Source organism: Gopherus evgoodei, chromosome 4, assembly GCF_007399415.2.
Source record: "Gopherus evgoodei ecotype Sinaloan lineage chromosome 4, rGopEvg1_v1.p, whole genome shotgun sequence".
In the NCBI taxonomy this organism is placed as follows: domain Eukaryota; kingdom Metazoa; phylum Chordata; order Testudines; family Testudinidae; genus Gopherus; species Gopherus evgoodei.
In genome coordinates this window covers 150747888-150762903 of record NC_044325.1, presented here as the reverse complement: position 1 = coordinate 150762903, position 15016 = coordinate 150747888, and the positions used below count along the sequence as shown (strand labels likewise).

The 15016-nt window shown below is 49.6% G+C and overlaps 1 protein-coding gene across 1 annotated transcript; it reads left to right on the top strand.

Moving 5' to 3' along the window:
- Positions 1-539: 539 nt before the first annotated feature.
- LPXN (leupaxin) lies at positions 540-14159 on the top strand. Its single transcript, XM_030561908.1, has 9 exons — positions 540-645; positions 4828-4982; positions 5353-5408; positions 6933-7035; positions 7641-7823; positions 8170-8343; positions 8473-8554; positions 12935-13083; positions 13432-14159. Exons 1-9 carry the CDS (start codon positions 633-635, stop codon positions 13696-13698), a joined length of 1182 nt encoding a protein of 393 aa, XP_030417768.1. The 5' UTR covers positions 540-632; the 3' UTR covers positions 13699-14159.
- Positions 14160-15016: the final 857 nt, after the last annotated feature.

The following is a 15016-nucleotide window of genomic DNA, read 5'->3' as shown; positions in this document are numbered from 1 at the left end:
GATGAAGAATGCTGATGCTGCCTCTGCACCATGTGTAGGCTGGAAACTAGTTTGGTGCAGATTCCTCCAGTTTTCTGAATGCTGTTAAGCTGAAACTTCCGTCCCATGACCTATGCAGTGAATGTCCCCAGAAAGAGTAGGTTTGGGACAAAATGGTAACAGATAAAGCTATTAACATTATAGGGTGGTTTCTTGAGCAATTAACAATCCTCATCAATAATGGATCTTTGCTGGCTTTCAAGAGCCCTGAGGGGTTTTTCACCCATTAACTCCCACCAGAATGGGTTCAAAGATAGTGTCACTGTGTACAATTGCTCTCCTGGACGCAGGGTCAGCCGAGTGCCCTGATCACATGGAAGAAAGCAGCCGGATCACCTTTGTGGTAGATCTGTAAGACTCCACCTGGGCCAGTCCCCCCTGCTTTCCCTTCTCAATGATTTGAGTTCACCATGCTTTAGTTGAAACATGTGACCCATGCAAAAAGTCCCCGGGCTCTAAAGAGAGGAAGTGCGGCTGAAGAGAGGAACTGAAAGTTCCTCTCGCTCATTGCCTCGCTCATTTCCCCTGTGATCCTGCCACCCAACACATCTTGGCTCTCCTTCTTGGAGCAAGGGGAGATAGGGCTCTGTGCAATGGATGACTTGGGTAAGTGCACCCCCCTTCCAATTGAAGAGCAAGGAGTGGACTCTTGAGTTAGGCCCCCAAATTGGTTTTGATGTTGACACCACAGCATCCAGGCTACCAGGAGGGCATGAGGATTTCTGTCTTTCATCTTCTCTTCTACTCTTTGTTCCTCCCCTGAATTGCAAATTTAGAAGACGAAATAGAAGGGGATGTGACTCTAATATACCCTTTGCAGCATGACCCCTCTCTTACCAGTTAAAGCTGTGCCTGTAGGATGGTTACAATGAAGTTGTGTGCTACTAAGGCATTGGAGAGGAGGGCAGACTGCACCAGAGTCTGGAACTAACAGTTGCTACTGTGTTTCAGGAAATGTAGAGAGTTAGCAAAGGCTAATTGGTGATGGAGGTGTGATACCAAAGCTTGGGTGATGACTAAGAGGGAGATGTCTGATAATGATGTATCAAGAGGACATGATAATGAGATAGATAGAGAGATCAGTGTGTAGGGTTGCTAACCTCAACAAGGGACGGTCATCATATAGATGGAAAGAAAAGGGCGGGAGATGATGATTCGGAGGTTCTGTTGGGTGGGGTTTCTGCCCCCCCGACTTATAATGGAAGGACAAGGGGACAGTGAGTGAAATTTAAAAGATGGCAAGTTCAAAATGATTAAAAGAAAATCTTTCCCCATGCATACTGTGGAACTCCTTGCCACAAGATGTAAGTGAGGTCAAGAACTTAGCAGGAGTCAAAAAAGGATTAGACACAGATCAATAACTGGATGTTCTGCTTATAATGGTGCTTGCATACATTTTTGGAAGAGATATTAAATCTCATGCTTCAGTATTTAGGCCAGACTCTAATTGCTAGGGGTTAAGAAGTTTCTTGCATCTGCCTGTTAAGTGCCTGGTGCTGGCCACTATCGGTGAGAGGGTACTGGCCAGCCTAGATGGTTGTCCGGTCTGATCCAGCCTGGCAGTAGCAATGTTTCAGAAGTGGCTTCTCAGCACCCAGGGCCTGTTTCCAGATTAGGAAGATCAGTCTTACTGGCTTTGCACAACCCAGCAGTCTGATGGTTTTACTATCTCTCTGGATCCTTATTTGACTCCCATCACTGTAGTATTCGAGCACCTCACGGATATGTGATTTATCTTCAAAACACCTCTGGTAGGTAGGGGAGTATTATTACAAGGGGACATTGAGTGAAATTAAATGTTGGTGAGTTCAAAATGGATAAAAGGAAATACTTTCCCGCACAGTGCCTAAATAGACTGTGGAGCTCCTTGCCACAAGATGAAACAGACAGAAAGCTGAGGCACCTTCATGTCTCTTCTTAAATCTTCTGCCACGATGCCTAAGAAACAATTGACACACAGCTTGTGTGCTGCTTATTACACTGATCCCAATAATAATACCAAGTGCGTCTATATCAGTTCTCATCAGTAGATCTCAAAATGATTTATGATGGCAAGCAGTATAATTTCCCCCATTTTAAAGATGAGGAAAGTGAGGAAAAGTGACTTACCAAAGGTCATCCAGTGGGCCAGTGGCAGAAGATCCTGGGTCTCCAGGGTTAGCACATTGGCTGTATCCACCAAATGTCTTGACTAAAAGCATCATGAGTCTTTTTATTATCTGAATGTTCAGCATCTAGCTCAAAGGGTCCCTGATTGGGGCCTCTAGCTGTATGCCCAATATAAAGAAAAGTGACAGGAAGGTGAGGTGACTTCCCTAAGGTTACACCAGATGGTGGTAGTGCTGGAAATCAAGCTGTCATAAACAGATAGCTAAGGGTTAATGTCTCTTTCACCTGAAACACCTGACCAGAGGACCAATCAGGAAAACGGATTTTTTCAACTTTGGGTGGAGGGAAGTTTGTGTCTGAGGTCTTTTTTTTCTGGCTGCCTGCTTTCTCTGAGCTTTGGAGAAGTAGTTCTGTTTTCTAATCTTCTGTTTCTAAGTGTAAGGACAAAGAGATCAGATAGTAAGTTATACGGTTTCTTTTTTTTGGTATTTGCATGAATATAAGTGCTGGAGTGCTTTGATTTGTATTCTTTTTGAATAAGGCTGTTTATTCAATATTCTTTTAAGCAATCGACCCTGTGTTGTGTCACCTTAATACAGAGAGAACATTTGTATGTATTTTTTCTTTCTTTTTATATAAAGCTTTCTTTTAAGACCTGTTGGAGTTTTTCTTTACTTCAGGGAAATTGAGTCTGTACTCACCAGGGAATTGGTGGGAGGAAGAAATCAGGGGAGATCTGTGTGTGTTGAATTGGCTAGCCTGATTTTGCATTCCCTCTGGGTGAAGAGGAAAGTACTTTTTGTTCCAGGACTGGGAACAGAGAGGGGGAGTCACTCTGTTTGGATTCACAGAGCTTGTGTCTGTGTATCTCTCCAGGAGCACCTGGAGGGGGGAAGGGAAAAAGGATTATTTCCCTTTGTTGTGAGACTCAAGGGATTTGGGTCTTGGGGTCCCCAGGGAAGGTTTTTCAGGGGGACCAGAGTGCCCCAAAACACTCTAATTTTTTGGGTGGTGGCAGCAAGTACCAGGTCCAAGCTGGTAGCTAAGCTTGGAGGTTTTCATGCTAACCCCCATATTTTGGACACTAAGGTCCAAATCTGGGACTAAGGTTATGATACAAGCCCACGTGTCCTGAACTACAAGCTGGTACCTTAGCCACAAGACTAGCTATCTTGTTATTGCAGTAGCACTGAGAAACCACAGGCTTGAAAAAGAGGCCCTGTTGTGCTAGCCCTGGTATAAACAAAGCATTGGTCCTGTTCCAAAGATCTTACCAGCTAAGGAGAAAAAGGAGACATGCTACCTCTTTGGCCCAAACGTTTAACCAATATTCCAGGTCTTGCTGACTTGTTTCCGTTAGGATGAGAAATCAGAGCTATGAGTCAGGTCTGTTGTTTGGTGCAATCCTGTTCATTTATATAGAATGGACACAAAGTCTCATTTCCCTGCACACTACAGAAAAACAACAATGAAAGATTGTTTCCTTGCTCAGAAATCCAAGTTTACATTTCCAGAGAGTACTCCAAACTAGCGCTGTCTTTTTGTCTTCCTCCCAGGGCAATGTTAATGATGGCTTCTCTTGCTTATTGCCTCTCTTCTCTCGCTCGCAGACGCAGCTTGCCAGACAATTCCCTGGTCCTTTTGTTTTCAGTCAGTCCCAGGGAAACCATTTGCTTTCTCCCTGACTTCGTTCTGGCACAAGCCTTTTCCTGCAGCCTTGGATGGTGGCTTCTACTGTTTCCCACTATCACTACATAGACAGGCCTTAAGTGCTCCTTCCAGCTAGCCTGAATGAAGGATGATGAACACAGCCATCAGACTCAACCTGGTCTATGATTTATGGCTGCCATTGACACCCTCTTCCATAACATACATATAGGATAGGGGAAAGAGAAGCAGTGGAATACATGCAATTTGTTGTGTACATTTTGATAGTGAGATCATTTAGCTGACTGTCTACATCAATACATAAGTAATATCTACTTTCTCAGGTTACCCCTCAACCTAGGTATTTTAGGCTGGGATTTCCAAAGGACCCTTAGGGTTTCAGATGCCAGACTCACATTCACTTTCAGTGGCAGTTGGGTGCCGAACATCCTTAGGCTCTCTGGCAAACACCAACCTAAATGTTGGGTGATTCTTATGGGTGTTGTGGCAGACACAGCATCAGAAGAGAGATATAAGAATGATTCAAGATCTGGAAAACCTTAATGAAAGACTTAAGAAGCTCAATCAAATTAGCTTATCCAAGAGAAAGTTAAGAGGAGACTTGATCATGGTCTATAGCTAAATTCTCTGTAAGTCATGTGGTCGTGCAGCAACCTATTTAGTGCCACCCACCCGAGGACTCCCCTGACCCCACTTAGCCCGGCCCTAGACCTGCCATGGCCAGAGTGGCCCAGCCCGAGGCGCGGCTGGGGTGGCGCGGCACGGCCTGACCCAAGAGCGGTGCAGACCCAGGTGCAGCTCGAGCAGGCCGGCCATACCTGGGGCCAGGCTGCTCCGGCCCCAGCAGGTCCAGGCCACAGGTTGAGTTGGGGCCAGAGGAGGGGCACCCCTCCTCCAGCAGGTTGGGGCCCATGTGCTGGTGTGGGGAGAGAGCGCTGGGGGAAGTGTTATGTGTTTAGTGTGGAGGATGCAGTTTATATTGTTTGTCTCTAACTGTTTTTTTTTGTTCAGATGCTTTGCTGGCAGAACTGGAACAAAGCTCTAAGGAGCCCAAAGGGGACTATTGCCTTCTGACACACAGCTCCAGTGAGCAGAGACCAGCCGCAGCAGTGCCCCAGACAGGCGCTGTCCAGAACGAGAAGCTAGTCGCCTCAGGGACCCATAAGGTATTCCCATCAGTGCCTACAAGGGCTGCCTACACATAAGGTACCTGGCAGAAATCCATCCTGTACAACAGGAAGGCTGAGACCCTGCAGAACTCAGCACATGAAGGTTATCTCACGCAGACAGTTGCATCTGTGCCCTAGAGATGTTACGGGCCCATCCAGCCCCTCCTGCCTATAATTTAGGAGAATGCCCAGAGTAGAGGAAAAACAACAAGGAGTCCGGTGGCACCTTAAAGATGATCAGTTAACCACTAATTCTCCTTAATTAGCCATGTTCATAGTGAGACGGGATCTGGAAATACAGTATAACTGGACTGGGTGTAGGGAAAGGGGCTGCTTCCTTTGTATATCCTGCTCTTTGTGCTTCCAGGTACAGCCTGCATTAAGTACTCGGCTCCCGGAATCAGATGACAAAAATGTCTACAGGTAAATGCTATATCAGGGAGGGAAAGCTGTTTTATTGATCCTTCCAGTACACCCATCTGTATCTCCTCAGCACTGCTTCCTACAAACACCTGCTCCCCCATGAGGCTTAATGAAAAATTAACCCTACCCTGATCCCCCGCCACGGCTGGACAGAGCGGGTTTGAGGTGGCACTGCCTATACCAGCCCTTCTCTGGTGGCCTCGTCAGTTTCTGCAGGGTCTAAGCATGGGTCAGAAAGAAGTTTCTAACCCTTCTGGTTGTGCCCATCTCAGTCTGAACAGGACCCAGTTCAGGGCTGAGTCTGCAGGCAGGCGTGAGGGAGGAGGGACATCGAATGAGGCCTAAACATGGCAGAACTGCCAGTGTGGAGGAGGGGTTTGGTGGCACGGTGGTGCAGAGGAGTTACCAGTGGATCTGCCATTATGCAAATCAACAGGCTTAATACTCCCTATGGAAGCTGGAGACAATCCACAACCTCTGCTTACAACCAGTGGACTGGTAATTGTGACCACAGTGCAGCAAAACTGAACCAAGCTACCAGTTGGTACCCGTGTGCCCAAGCCTCCTCAGCTCCCTGTGCTGCCCAGTGTGAAGTGTGGCACAGGATGGGCTAGGAGGGAGCTGTTCTAGTGGGTTAATTATTTATTTGTGTTGGGGTAGCAGAGGCTTCAATCAAGATCGCCCCATTGCGCTAACTGCTGTACACTTGGCAAAAAGGCCTCTAGCCTGAAGGCCTTACAATCTTTGATTAAAATAGCTGAATTGGGAGCTTAATAATGATTTAAATATCACATTGTTCTTTAAGTCATTGCTGACCATTGTACAAGAAATATCCAGTTACTGGAAGGCTGTGGGTGGTACTTGGGGTGTGAGAGGGGTTTGGTTAAGGGGGTGGTGGCTGGGGAATCTGTAGACCAGGCTGTGTAAGGGGGTGGTATCTGGATTGGTAAGGGGATGGTATCTGGGTGTGTGAGAGTGACGTGGCTAAGGGGGTGGTATCTGGGTGTGTGGGAGTGGCTTGGCTAAGGAGATGGTACCTGGGTGTGTGGGAACTCCCTCCCAAGACATATCCCAATCTGTCCTGCCCTCCACTCACAAGTCCCTGAATGTATTTAGTGCCTGTCTACATGGGAACACTCAGGAAAGCTCATCTAAATGACCTTTTAAAGGGGATTTGTTAAACCTCATTAAAACCCTGTGTGGATGCTCTCGTTCAGAATTAAAGTGCTCTTAATTCAGTTTATCTTAATTGTGTTCCTGAAAAGCATCTGCTCTGGGGGTCAGACCATCACTGATGACGGGGAGATGCATTTGTTTCCCTTCTCTAGGGGTGTCCCTCACACCCTGCTCTACTTTCATGCTCACTGGGGTAGGCACCGTGCTTCCAGTGAACACTTTGGTGTTCCTGTGATCTGGGGGTGGCAGGGAGGGTCTGGCTGCTGGGAGCTGGGTAAAGGGGGATCCTGGTGGGGATGAAGCCATGACCTACTCTCTTTGACGCGGATGTCTGTCTTCCACTCGCAGTGAGGTTCCAACTCCGCAGCTGTCGCTTCCTTCCCCTCCTCCCCCGACAGCTGCTCAGCAGCTGGATGACCTCTTATCTCATTTGGGCCAGATGCAGTCCAAGGTGAGTCCTGGCCACACAACCCCCTCCTCCAGAAGAACCAGGGGCACCACTTCACAAAGCTTCAGTTGAGATGCAGGCCCTGGGCTCTTCCTTTGGAATGGCCCCTGCCCAGGGCTGGATTAACCTTTTGTGGGCCCAGCACTGCTGGGCCCTGGCCCCACCCTCCCACTCTGCCCCCGCTCTGCCCTGAGACCACACCCCCGCTCAAGCCTCGTCCCCTGAGGCCCCACCCACCACTTGCATAGGGCGGACGGGGGTGGAGAGGAGCGAGTGGCGGGTGGGGCCTGTGCGAGGGAAGAGACTAAGTGAGGCTGGGGCCTCGGGATGGCACGCAGGTGGAGTGGGGGAGCAAGGCCATGGTCTGGGTGCCAGGACCCCTTTTGAGTGTGGGCTCGGCACCATGGTGCCATTGGTGCCACTGGCAGCCTGGTACTGCCCTGTCTCACGTTCCAGTTGGCAATGGCAAAGCCTGGCGCTGGTGGGTCCCATGTGCAGTAGAAACAGCTCCCTAGGTGAGAGGAAAAGGGTGGGAACTGTAGGGCACAGCCCCTGGTGGGAACATGAAGCTGAACATTCTCATGGCCTCGTCTCCTCCTTTGTGGCAGATCTCAGTGGTGGGTTCTGCCGTGGAGCTGGAACGTGCCAAGGGGCCGTCAGCAGTGGGGCCAAGTCCTGGCAGCACCCTTGAGAGCATGCTGGGGAACCTGACGCAAGAGCTGCAGGACCTCGGCATCACTGCCGTGCCTAAGGGCGACTGCGCTTCCTGCCGCAAACCCATCGCTGGGAAGGTGAGAGGGGATGGCATGGACCCTGCGGCTGTCTGTCAGTCCCTCTGCGTGTCCCTCTGTCTCACCGGGGTTGGATCCTTCCACTCATGATTGCTCAGAGCTATAAGATCTGCTTGGTTGGACAGTATATTTTCCCCAGTCCCTCCTTTAGGGGAGGGGATCTCTTTCCCCCCCAAAAGTCCTACAACACCTGAGTCTCCTGCTGTCAAAGCTACCACCTCTAGGACCATGGGAGGGTCCCTATTCCTATCATGGCTTCCCCAGACTGCTGGGTCCCCCAGGTATCGATAGGCTCTGTGGCGAGATTCTCTGGGCAAAGACTTCCTGGGTTTTGTCCTGTCTCTAGATGATCACTGCTCTGGGGAAGACGTGGCATCCCGAGCACTTCACCTGCACCCAGTGCAGACAGGAGATTGGCTCCAGCACTTTCTATGAGCGAGGCGGGCTGGCGTACTGCCAGGAGGATTATCACCAGCTCTTCTCCCCCCGCTGTGCCTACTGTGCTGCGCCCATCCTGGAGGTAAATAGAGCTGGCTCTGCCCTCCTGGTTCTATCTCCTGCCAGGAGAGGTTCCTGGTTGGATTAGCCCCTCTCCCCTCGTAGTTCTCTGCCCATAGCGCACACCCCAATCACCTCATTCTCTTTGCAGAAAGTCCTGACGGCCATGGACAAGACTTGGCACCCGGAGCACTTCTTCTGTGCTCACTGTGGGAAGGTGTTCAGCAATGATGGTGCGTCCTCTGCTCTTCTCCTGCCATACATAGAAAGTTGGGATTCCACAGGGATCTAGACCTCTGTCTTGACCCACAGTCCCGCTGCTATTCCAGCCCTGGCCTCCCCCCAAAAGCTTTGCTTATGCCTTCAATCCTGACCCACAGGCCCCTGTTATCCCCACCCCTGCTCTGTCCATGCCCCTCAATCCCGACTGCAATCGCCTGCTATCTTAGCTCTGGCCTTCCTCCGACACCTCTGCCAGTTCTCCATATTCCTTATTTAGGTTCCCCACCGTCTCACCTCCAGCTATTCCTACCCTGGGCCTCTGGTCGTGAGTTATGATTCTGTCAAGTGCACAGATCAGGGACAGTTCTGGAAGGGAGCAGTCATTTCGCTGGGCACTCCTGCTAAAGTGCTTAGTCATACAAGTAGATTCCCTCCCTCTGAGGCCCTACGAGATGCAGGCTTTGGGGCCAGAGCTCCAGGCATTAGCACCAGTGTGGAGTGCTGGTTACCATTTCCCATAGGTGTCACACGGACAGTGTTTAATTGTGTCATGATGGCACAGCGGAACCTGTAACAACCCTGGTGACCACTTGCTCACAGCCCAGCCAGTGGCACGAAATCCCCACAGCAGCAGCTGTTGTCTATCCATGCATTTTGCCATCAGTTCCCCTTTAAGGCCCCATCTCCCTCCTCCCTGCAGTGTGCGTGTGTGTTAATTGCTTGCTTGCTGTGCCACCCGTGGTAGGTGCTCGTTAATTTCCCCTGGTGCCAGAGCAAAAACACTCCGTTCCTGCCAAGGGATTGGTTTTCTAGGCAGGCACTCAGCGGCTGTGTTCCTGCCAGCCCTGCTCAGTAATTGGCACCTGAGAGAGCCGGTGCGGAGGGCCTCGCTCATTCCCTCTCGCTCACTCCCACGCTGCTAATTACAGCAGTGTTGTGGAAAGTTTAACTGATGAGTTCAGGCCCCAGCTCCTCTTGGGGCCGGTTCTTTCTTTGTCCCCTCTTGCATCCTGTCTTTGTTCTCCAGGGGGCCTCTCTCCCCACAGCAGTGACTTCTTGTTAGTGCTAAGTTTGAGGAGTTTGGCTAGCGATCGGCTGCTTATTCACCGGAGCAGGGACTGTGCACTGTTTTGTACAATGGGGCCATGATCCTAACCTCTTCCATGATCCCAATACTATTCCTGGCACAGTGATCTTGCCTTATCACAGCTCAGTCCCTACAGGTGTGAGCCAGTTCTGCCTGCACCCATCTCTTGTAGCACACTCCGTTGTCATGAAATTGTCTAACTCAGCTCATTGGCTAGTGGGTTGAATTTGAATTCCTGCTTTTAGGGATGTCTGGCTTGTTCTAGGAATCCACCTTCTGCCTTTACTATTATTTATTATTATGGTAACACCTAGAAACTCCAGCTGAGATCAGGGTCCCGTTGTGCCAGGTGCTGCACAGACACACAGCGAGAGACAGGCCCTGCCCCAGCTGAGATCAGGGCCCCATTGTGCTGGGCACTGCATGGACATGGTGAGAGAAAGTCCTGGCCCTAAAGAGCTTCTCAGCTAAGTAGACAAGATGAAGGTTGGGAGAATGCAAGGATCGCTATCTTCATTTTATAGAAGGGGAACTCAGGTCCAGAGAGAAGTGGCTTGTCAAGGTCACACAGGGAGTCTGTGACAGAGCTGGGCACTGGATCCAAATCTAAGGGCCCAGTGCAAGGCCCAGTGTAAGCACAAACCTAGCCTTTCTCTGCAAGGCAGGGCAATTATCTGACAGAGTACTCAGCAGTGACTGGGAAAGTCATGAAGAAACATCCAGTGGTTTCAGATTTTTAAAGGTATGTCAGGCATTGTTGTGCTCAGCATTCATAGAATCACAGAAGAGTAGGGTTGGAAGAGACCTCAGGAGGTCATCTAATCCAACCCCCTGCTCAAAGCAGGACCAATCTCCAACTAAATCATCCCAGCCAGGGCTTTGTCAAGCAGGGCCTTAAATACCTCTAAAAGAATGAGATTCCACCACCTCCCTAGGTAACCCATTCCAGTGCTTCACCACCCTCCTAGTGAAATAGTGTTTCCTAATATCCAACCTAGACCTCCCCCACTGCAACTTGAGACTATTGCTCCTTGTTCTGTCATCTGCCACCACTGAGAACAGCCAAGTTCCATCCTCTTTGGAATCCCCCTTCAGATAGTTGGAGGATGCTGTCAAATCCCCCCTCACTCTTCTCTACTGCAGATTAAGTAAGACCAGTTCCCTCAGCCTCTCCTTGTAAGTCATGTGCCCCAGCCCCCTGATCATTTTCGCTGCCCTCTGTTGGACTCTCTCCAATTTGTCCACATCCTTTCTGTAGTGGGGGGCCCAAAACTGGATGCAATACTCCAGGTGTGGCCTCACCAGTGCCGAATAGAGGGGAATAATCACTTCCCTCGATCTGCTGGCTGTGCTCCTACTCATGCAGCCCAATATGCCATTAGCCTTCTTGACAACAAGGGCACACTGCTGACTCATATCCAGCTTCTCATCCACTGTAACCCCTAGGTCCTTTTCTGCAGAATTGCTGCTTAGCCCGTTGGGCCCCAGCCTGTAGTGGTGCATGGGATTCTTCCATCCTAAGTGCAGGACTCTACACTTGTCCTTGTTGAACCTCATTAGATTTCTTTTGGTCCAATCCTCCAATTTGTCTAGGTAATTTTGGACCCTATCCCTACCTTCCAATGTATCTACCTTTCTTCCCAGCTTAGTGTCAACTGTGAACTTTGCTGAGGTTGCAATTTATCCCATCATCCAGATCATTAATAAAGATGTTGAACAAAACTGGCCCCAGGACCGACCCCTGGGGCACTTCGCTTGATACTGGCTGCCAACTAGGCATTGAGCCGTTGGTCACTACCTGTTGAGCCCGACAATCTAGCCAGCTTTCTATCCACCTTATAGTCCATTCATCCAGTCCACACTTTTTTAACTTGCTGGCAAGAATACTGTGGGAGACCATAACAAAAGCTTTGCTAAAGTCAAGATATATCCCGTCCACCGCTTTCCCCATATCCACAGAGCCAATTATCTCATCATAGAAGGCAATCAGGTTGGTCAGGCATGACTTGCCCTTGGTGAATCCATGTTGACTGTTCCTGATCACCTTCCTCTCCTCCAAGTGCTTCAAAATGATTTCCTTGAGGACCTGCTCCATGATATTTCCAGGAACTGAGGTGAGACTGACCGGTCTGTAGTTCCCCAGGTTCTCCTTCTCCCCTTTTTTAAAGATGGGCACAATATTTGCCTTTTTCCAGTTGTCTGGGACCTCCCCCAATCACCATGTTTTCAAAGATAATGGCCAATGGCTCTGCAGTTACATCAGCCAATTCTCTCAGCACCCTCGGACACATTAGATCTGGACCCATGGATTTGTGCATGTCCAACTTTTCTAAATAGTCCTTAACCTGTTCTCTCACTGCTGAGGGCTGCTCATCTCCTCCCCATACTGTGTTGCCCAGTGCAGCAGTGTGGGAGCTGTCCTCATCTGTGAAGACCAAGGCAAAAAAAGCATTAAGTACTTCAGCTTTTTCCACATCATCAGTCACTAGGTTGTCTCCCCCATTCAGTAAGGCTCCCACCCTTTCCCTGACCTTCTTCTTGTTGCTAACATACCTGTAGAAACCCTTCTTGTTACTCTTAACAACCCTTGCTAGCTGCAACTCCAATTGTGCCTTGGCCTTCCTGATTACACCCCTGCATGCTCTAGCAATATTTTTATACTCCTCCCTAGTCATCTGTCCAAGTTTTCACTTCTTGTAAGCTTCCTTTTTGTGCTTAAACTCACCAAAGATTTAACTGTTTAGCCAAGCTGATCGCTGCCATATTTGCTATTCTTTCTGCACATCTGGATGGTTTGTTCCTGCACCTTCAATAAGTCTTCTTTAAAATACAACCAGCTTTCCTGGACTCTTTTACCCCTCAAATTAGCTCCATAACATTGCAATGCCTGACAGATTTAGGAGCTAAAATCTAATTTTCAAAAGGGATTTAGGCACTTTCTGCCACTTAGGCTCCTAAATCAGTTAATCATCAGAACACTAAGGACAGCAATGTCTAAATGCCTTTGAAAATCTGGGTCATAGGGACTAGTGAGAATCTCTCCCTGTAATTCCCGAGTTTGGCAACGGAGAGCAAATGAGAAGGAAAGCAGGAGTCTGGCATGAGAAATTTGCGTCTTAAAGAGGAATATCCCTGCGCAGTGTTTGTTGCCCGGGCCCAGCATGAATCAGAGTGGGCATGAATCAGGTACATTCTCTGGCTCCTTGGGGTAGGTTTGGAGCTTGCCAGGAAGAGTCTCTCTCTGTGTCCTCCCATGGGATTCCAGTGCACTTCATGGATGTCTTCTCCCTGCTCACCTCCGCAGGTTTCCACGAGAAGAACGGGAAGCCATACTGCCAGAAGGACTTCCTGGCCATGTTCTCTCCTAAATGCAGAGCCTGTGAGCGGCCCGTGATGGACAACTACCTGTCCGCACTCCAGGGTGTCTGGCACCCTGAGTGCTTTGTGTGTGGGGTGAGTGTGCGGAGTCCCACTCAGGGGGCTGCAAGGACACCTGGGCTTTCATCTTTAGGGAGGTGATGCAGGGTATGGTCAGGAGGTTCTTCCCTACGGAGCACTAAGAACCTCTATAGCAGCTGAGTGTGAGCCCAGCTCCCTTACGGGGGATGGCTGCCTGAAGCATCAGGCTAGAGGGGCCAAGGGCTAGATGAGTGAGGGGACTGGGTTCCATATGGGGGCTGGATTGGCAAGGGAGCAGGGCCCATATGGGGGCCAGATGGGTGAGGGGGCAGAACACCATATGCAGGTTGGCGAGGTGCTTAGTTAGGGATGAGGTTTCAATGCTCCCACCCCCTCCCTCAGGACTGTTTCAGCAGCTTCACCACCGGCTCCTTCTTCGAGCTAGATGGCCGTCCCTACTGCGAGCTTCACTTCCACCAGCGCCAGGGCTCGCTGTGCCACGGCTGTGGGAAGCCCATCACTGGGCGCTGCATCAGCGCCATGGGGCGCCGGTTCCACCCCGAGCACTTCATCTGCGCCTTCTGTCTGGGCCAGCTGCAGAAGGGCACCTTCCTGGACCACGGCGACAAAGCCTACTGCCACGCCTGCTACAGCAAGCTCTTCGTGTGACTCCCGCGCTGGCCAGAGGGGAGGGGGCTACATACTGAAATTGGCTCTGTGGGACAGCCTCCTCCAGCATCCTTAGCCAGGGGCTGAGATACAGGGAGAGGGACCACAGACCAGAGTCAACAAAGAACAGCCTCCTTCAACAAGCCCGAACCACTGATTGTTTGAATCAATAGCGCTCCACTGATGTCCTTGCTGGTAAATATTAGCTGAAGATCTGGCCCAATATGTTTGGAGAGTGTGGGGTTCCCTCCCCAGCGACAGCCACTGTGGTCTCCTTCCCAGGAACCTGCCCCCTGATCATCCCTTTCTGGATGTTCTGCTCCTTCAGACCGTGCTCTGCTTCTCTCACCTCCAATACACGACTTCACCTGCTCCTCTGTTCTTACCTTTGAGCTATACTCCTGGTATATGTAATCGGATGAGGGCACTGCCTGGAAATAAACACCTTGGCATTCTCTGCAGCTGATTCTGCGTATAGGTTTGGACGGGGATGTGGGGAGAGGGGAGGGATTGATTCTGAGACTTCCAAAACTGCATCCCTGGAGTTCACCTCAGAGGGGAACAATAAGGATAAAGAACAAATGCAGTGGGGTCAAGAGGTGGGATAGAACGTTTCGGTTTTGGAGGAGCAGATTAACATAGAACAAGCTCATTGCTCCAGGTAAAGATCTGGATCCCTCCAGCAGCTGATATGTCCCTTTGATTAGCAGAATCCTTTATTTTCCGTTCCCAGGCCATTACATCCCCGTTTCCATTTTGGCCTCCTCTCGGAACAGCCCAACCCGATTAGACTCCCACATCCTTCTAGCCCAGTCTCCTGTCTTCAACATTGGCAGTACTAGATACTGCAAAGGAAAGTGTAAGAACCCTGCAGTAGAAGATGTAGGATAATCTGCCCCTTGCATTAGGTTTCATTCTGTTCTCTAATAGTCAGAGATCGGCTTAAACCAATGGGTTCCATACTATTTTTGCAATCATGAATTAGTCTAACTCTGGATATTCTAGTTATCTGTGTAAATATCCACTCCCTTTTTTAATCTTATTGTATTCTTGGTATCAGTGACTTCCTGTGGCACTGAGTTCCACAATCTAATTCCGCATTTTTGAAAAAGTATTTCCCTTTTGAATTTCCCACTTTTCAATTTCACTGACTGTCCCTTTGTTCTTGTGTTAGGAGACAGGGAGAATAGAAGCTCCTAATCTACCTTCTCCAACCCATTCATTATTTTATACAGTTGCATCCAGTCCCCTCTTACCTGGCTCCTCATTAGAGTAACAATCCCCATCTTTTCAACCTCTCTTCATAAGAGATTGTTTC

Excerpts from the sequence above, each read along its gene's own strand:
- LPXN (XM_030561908.1), top strand. Across the intron at positions 4,983-5,352 it reads TCGCCTCAGGGACCCATAAG|GTACAGCCTGCATTAAGTAC; the intron begins GTATTCCCATCA and ends TTGTGCTTCCAG. Across the intron at positions 8,555-12,934 it reads GAAGGTGTTCAGCAATGATG|GTTTCCACGAGAAGAACGGG; the intron begins GTGCGTCCTCTG and ends TCACCTCCGCAG.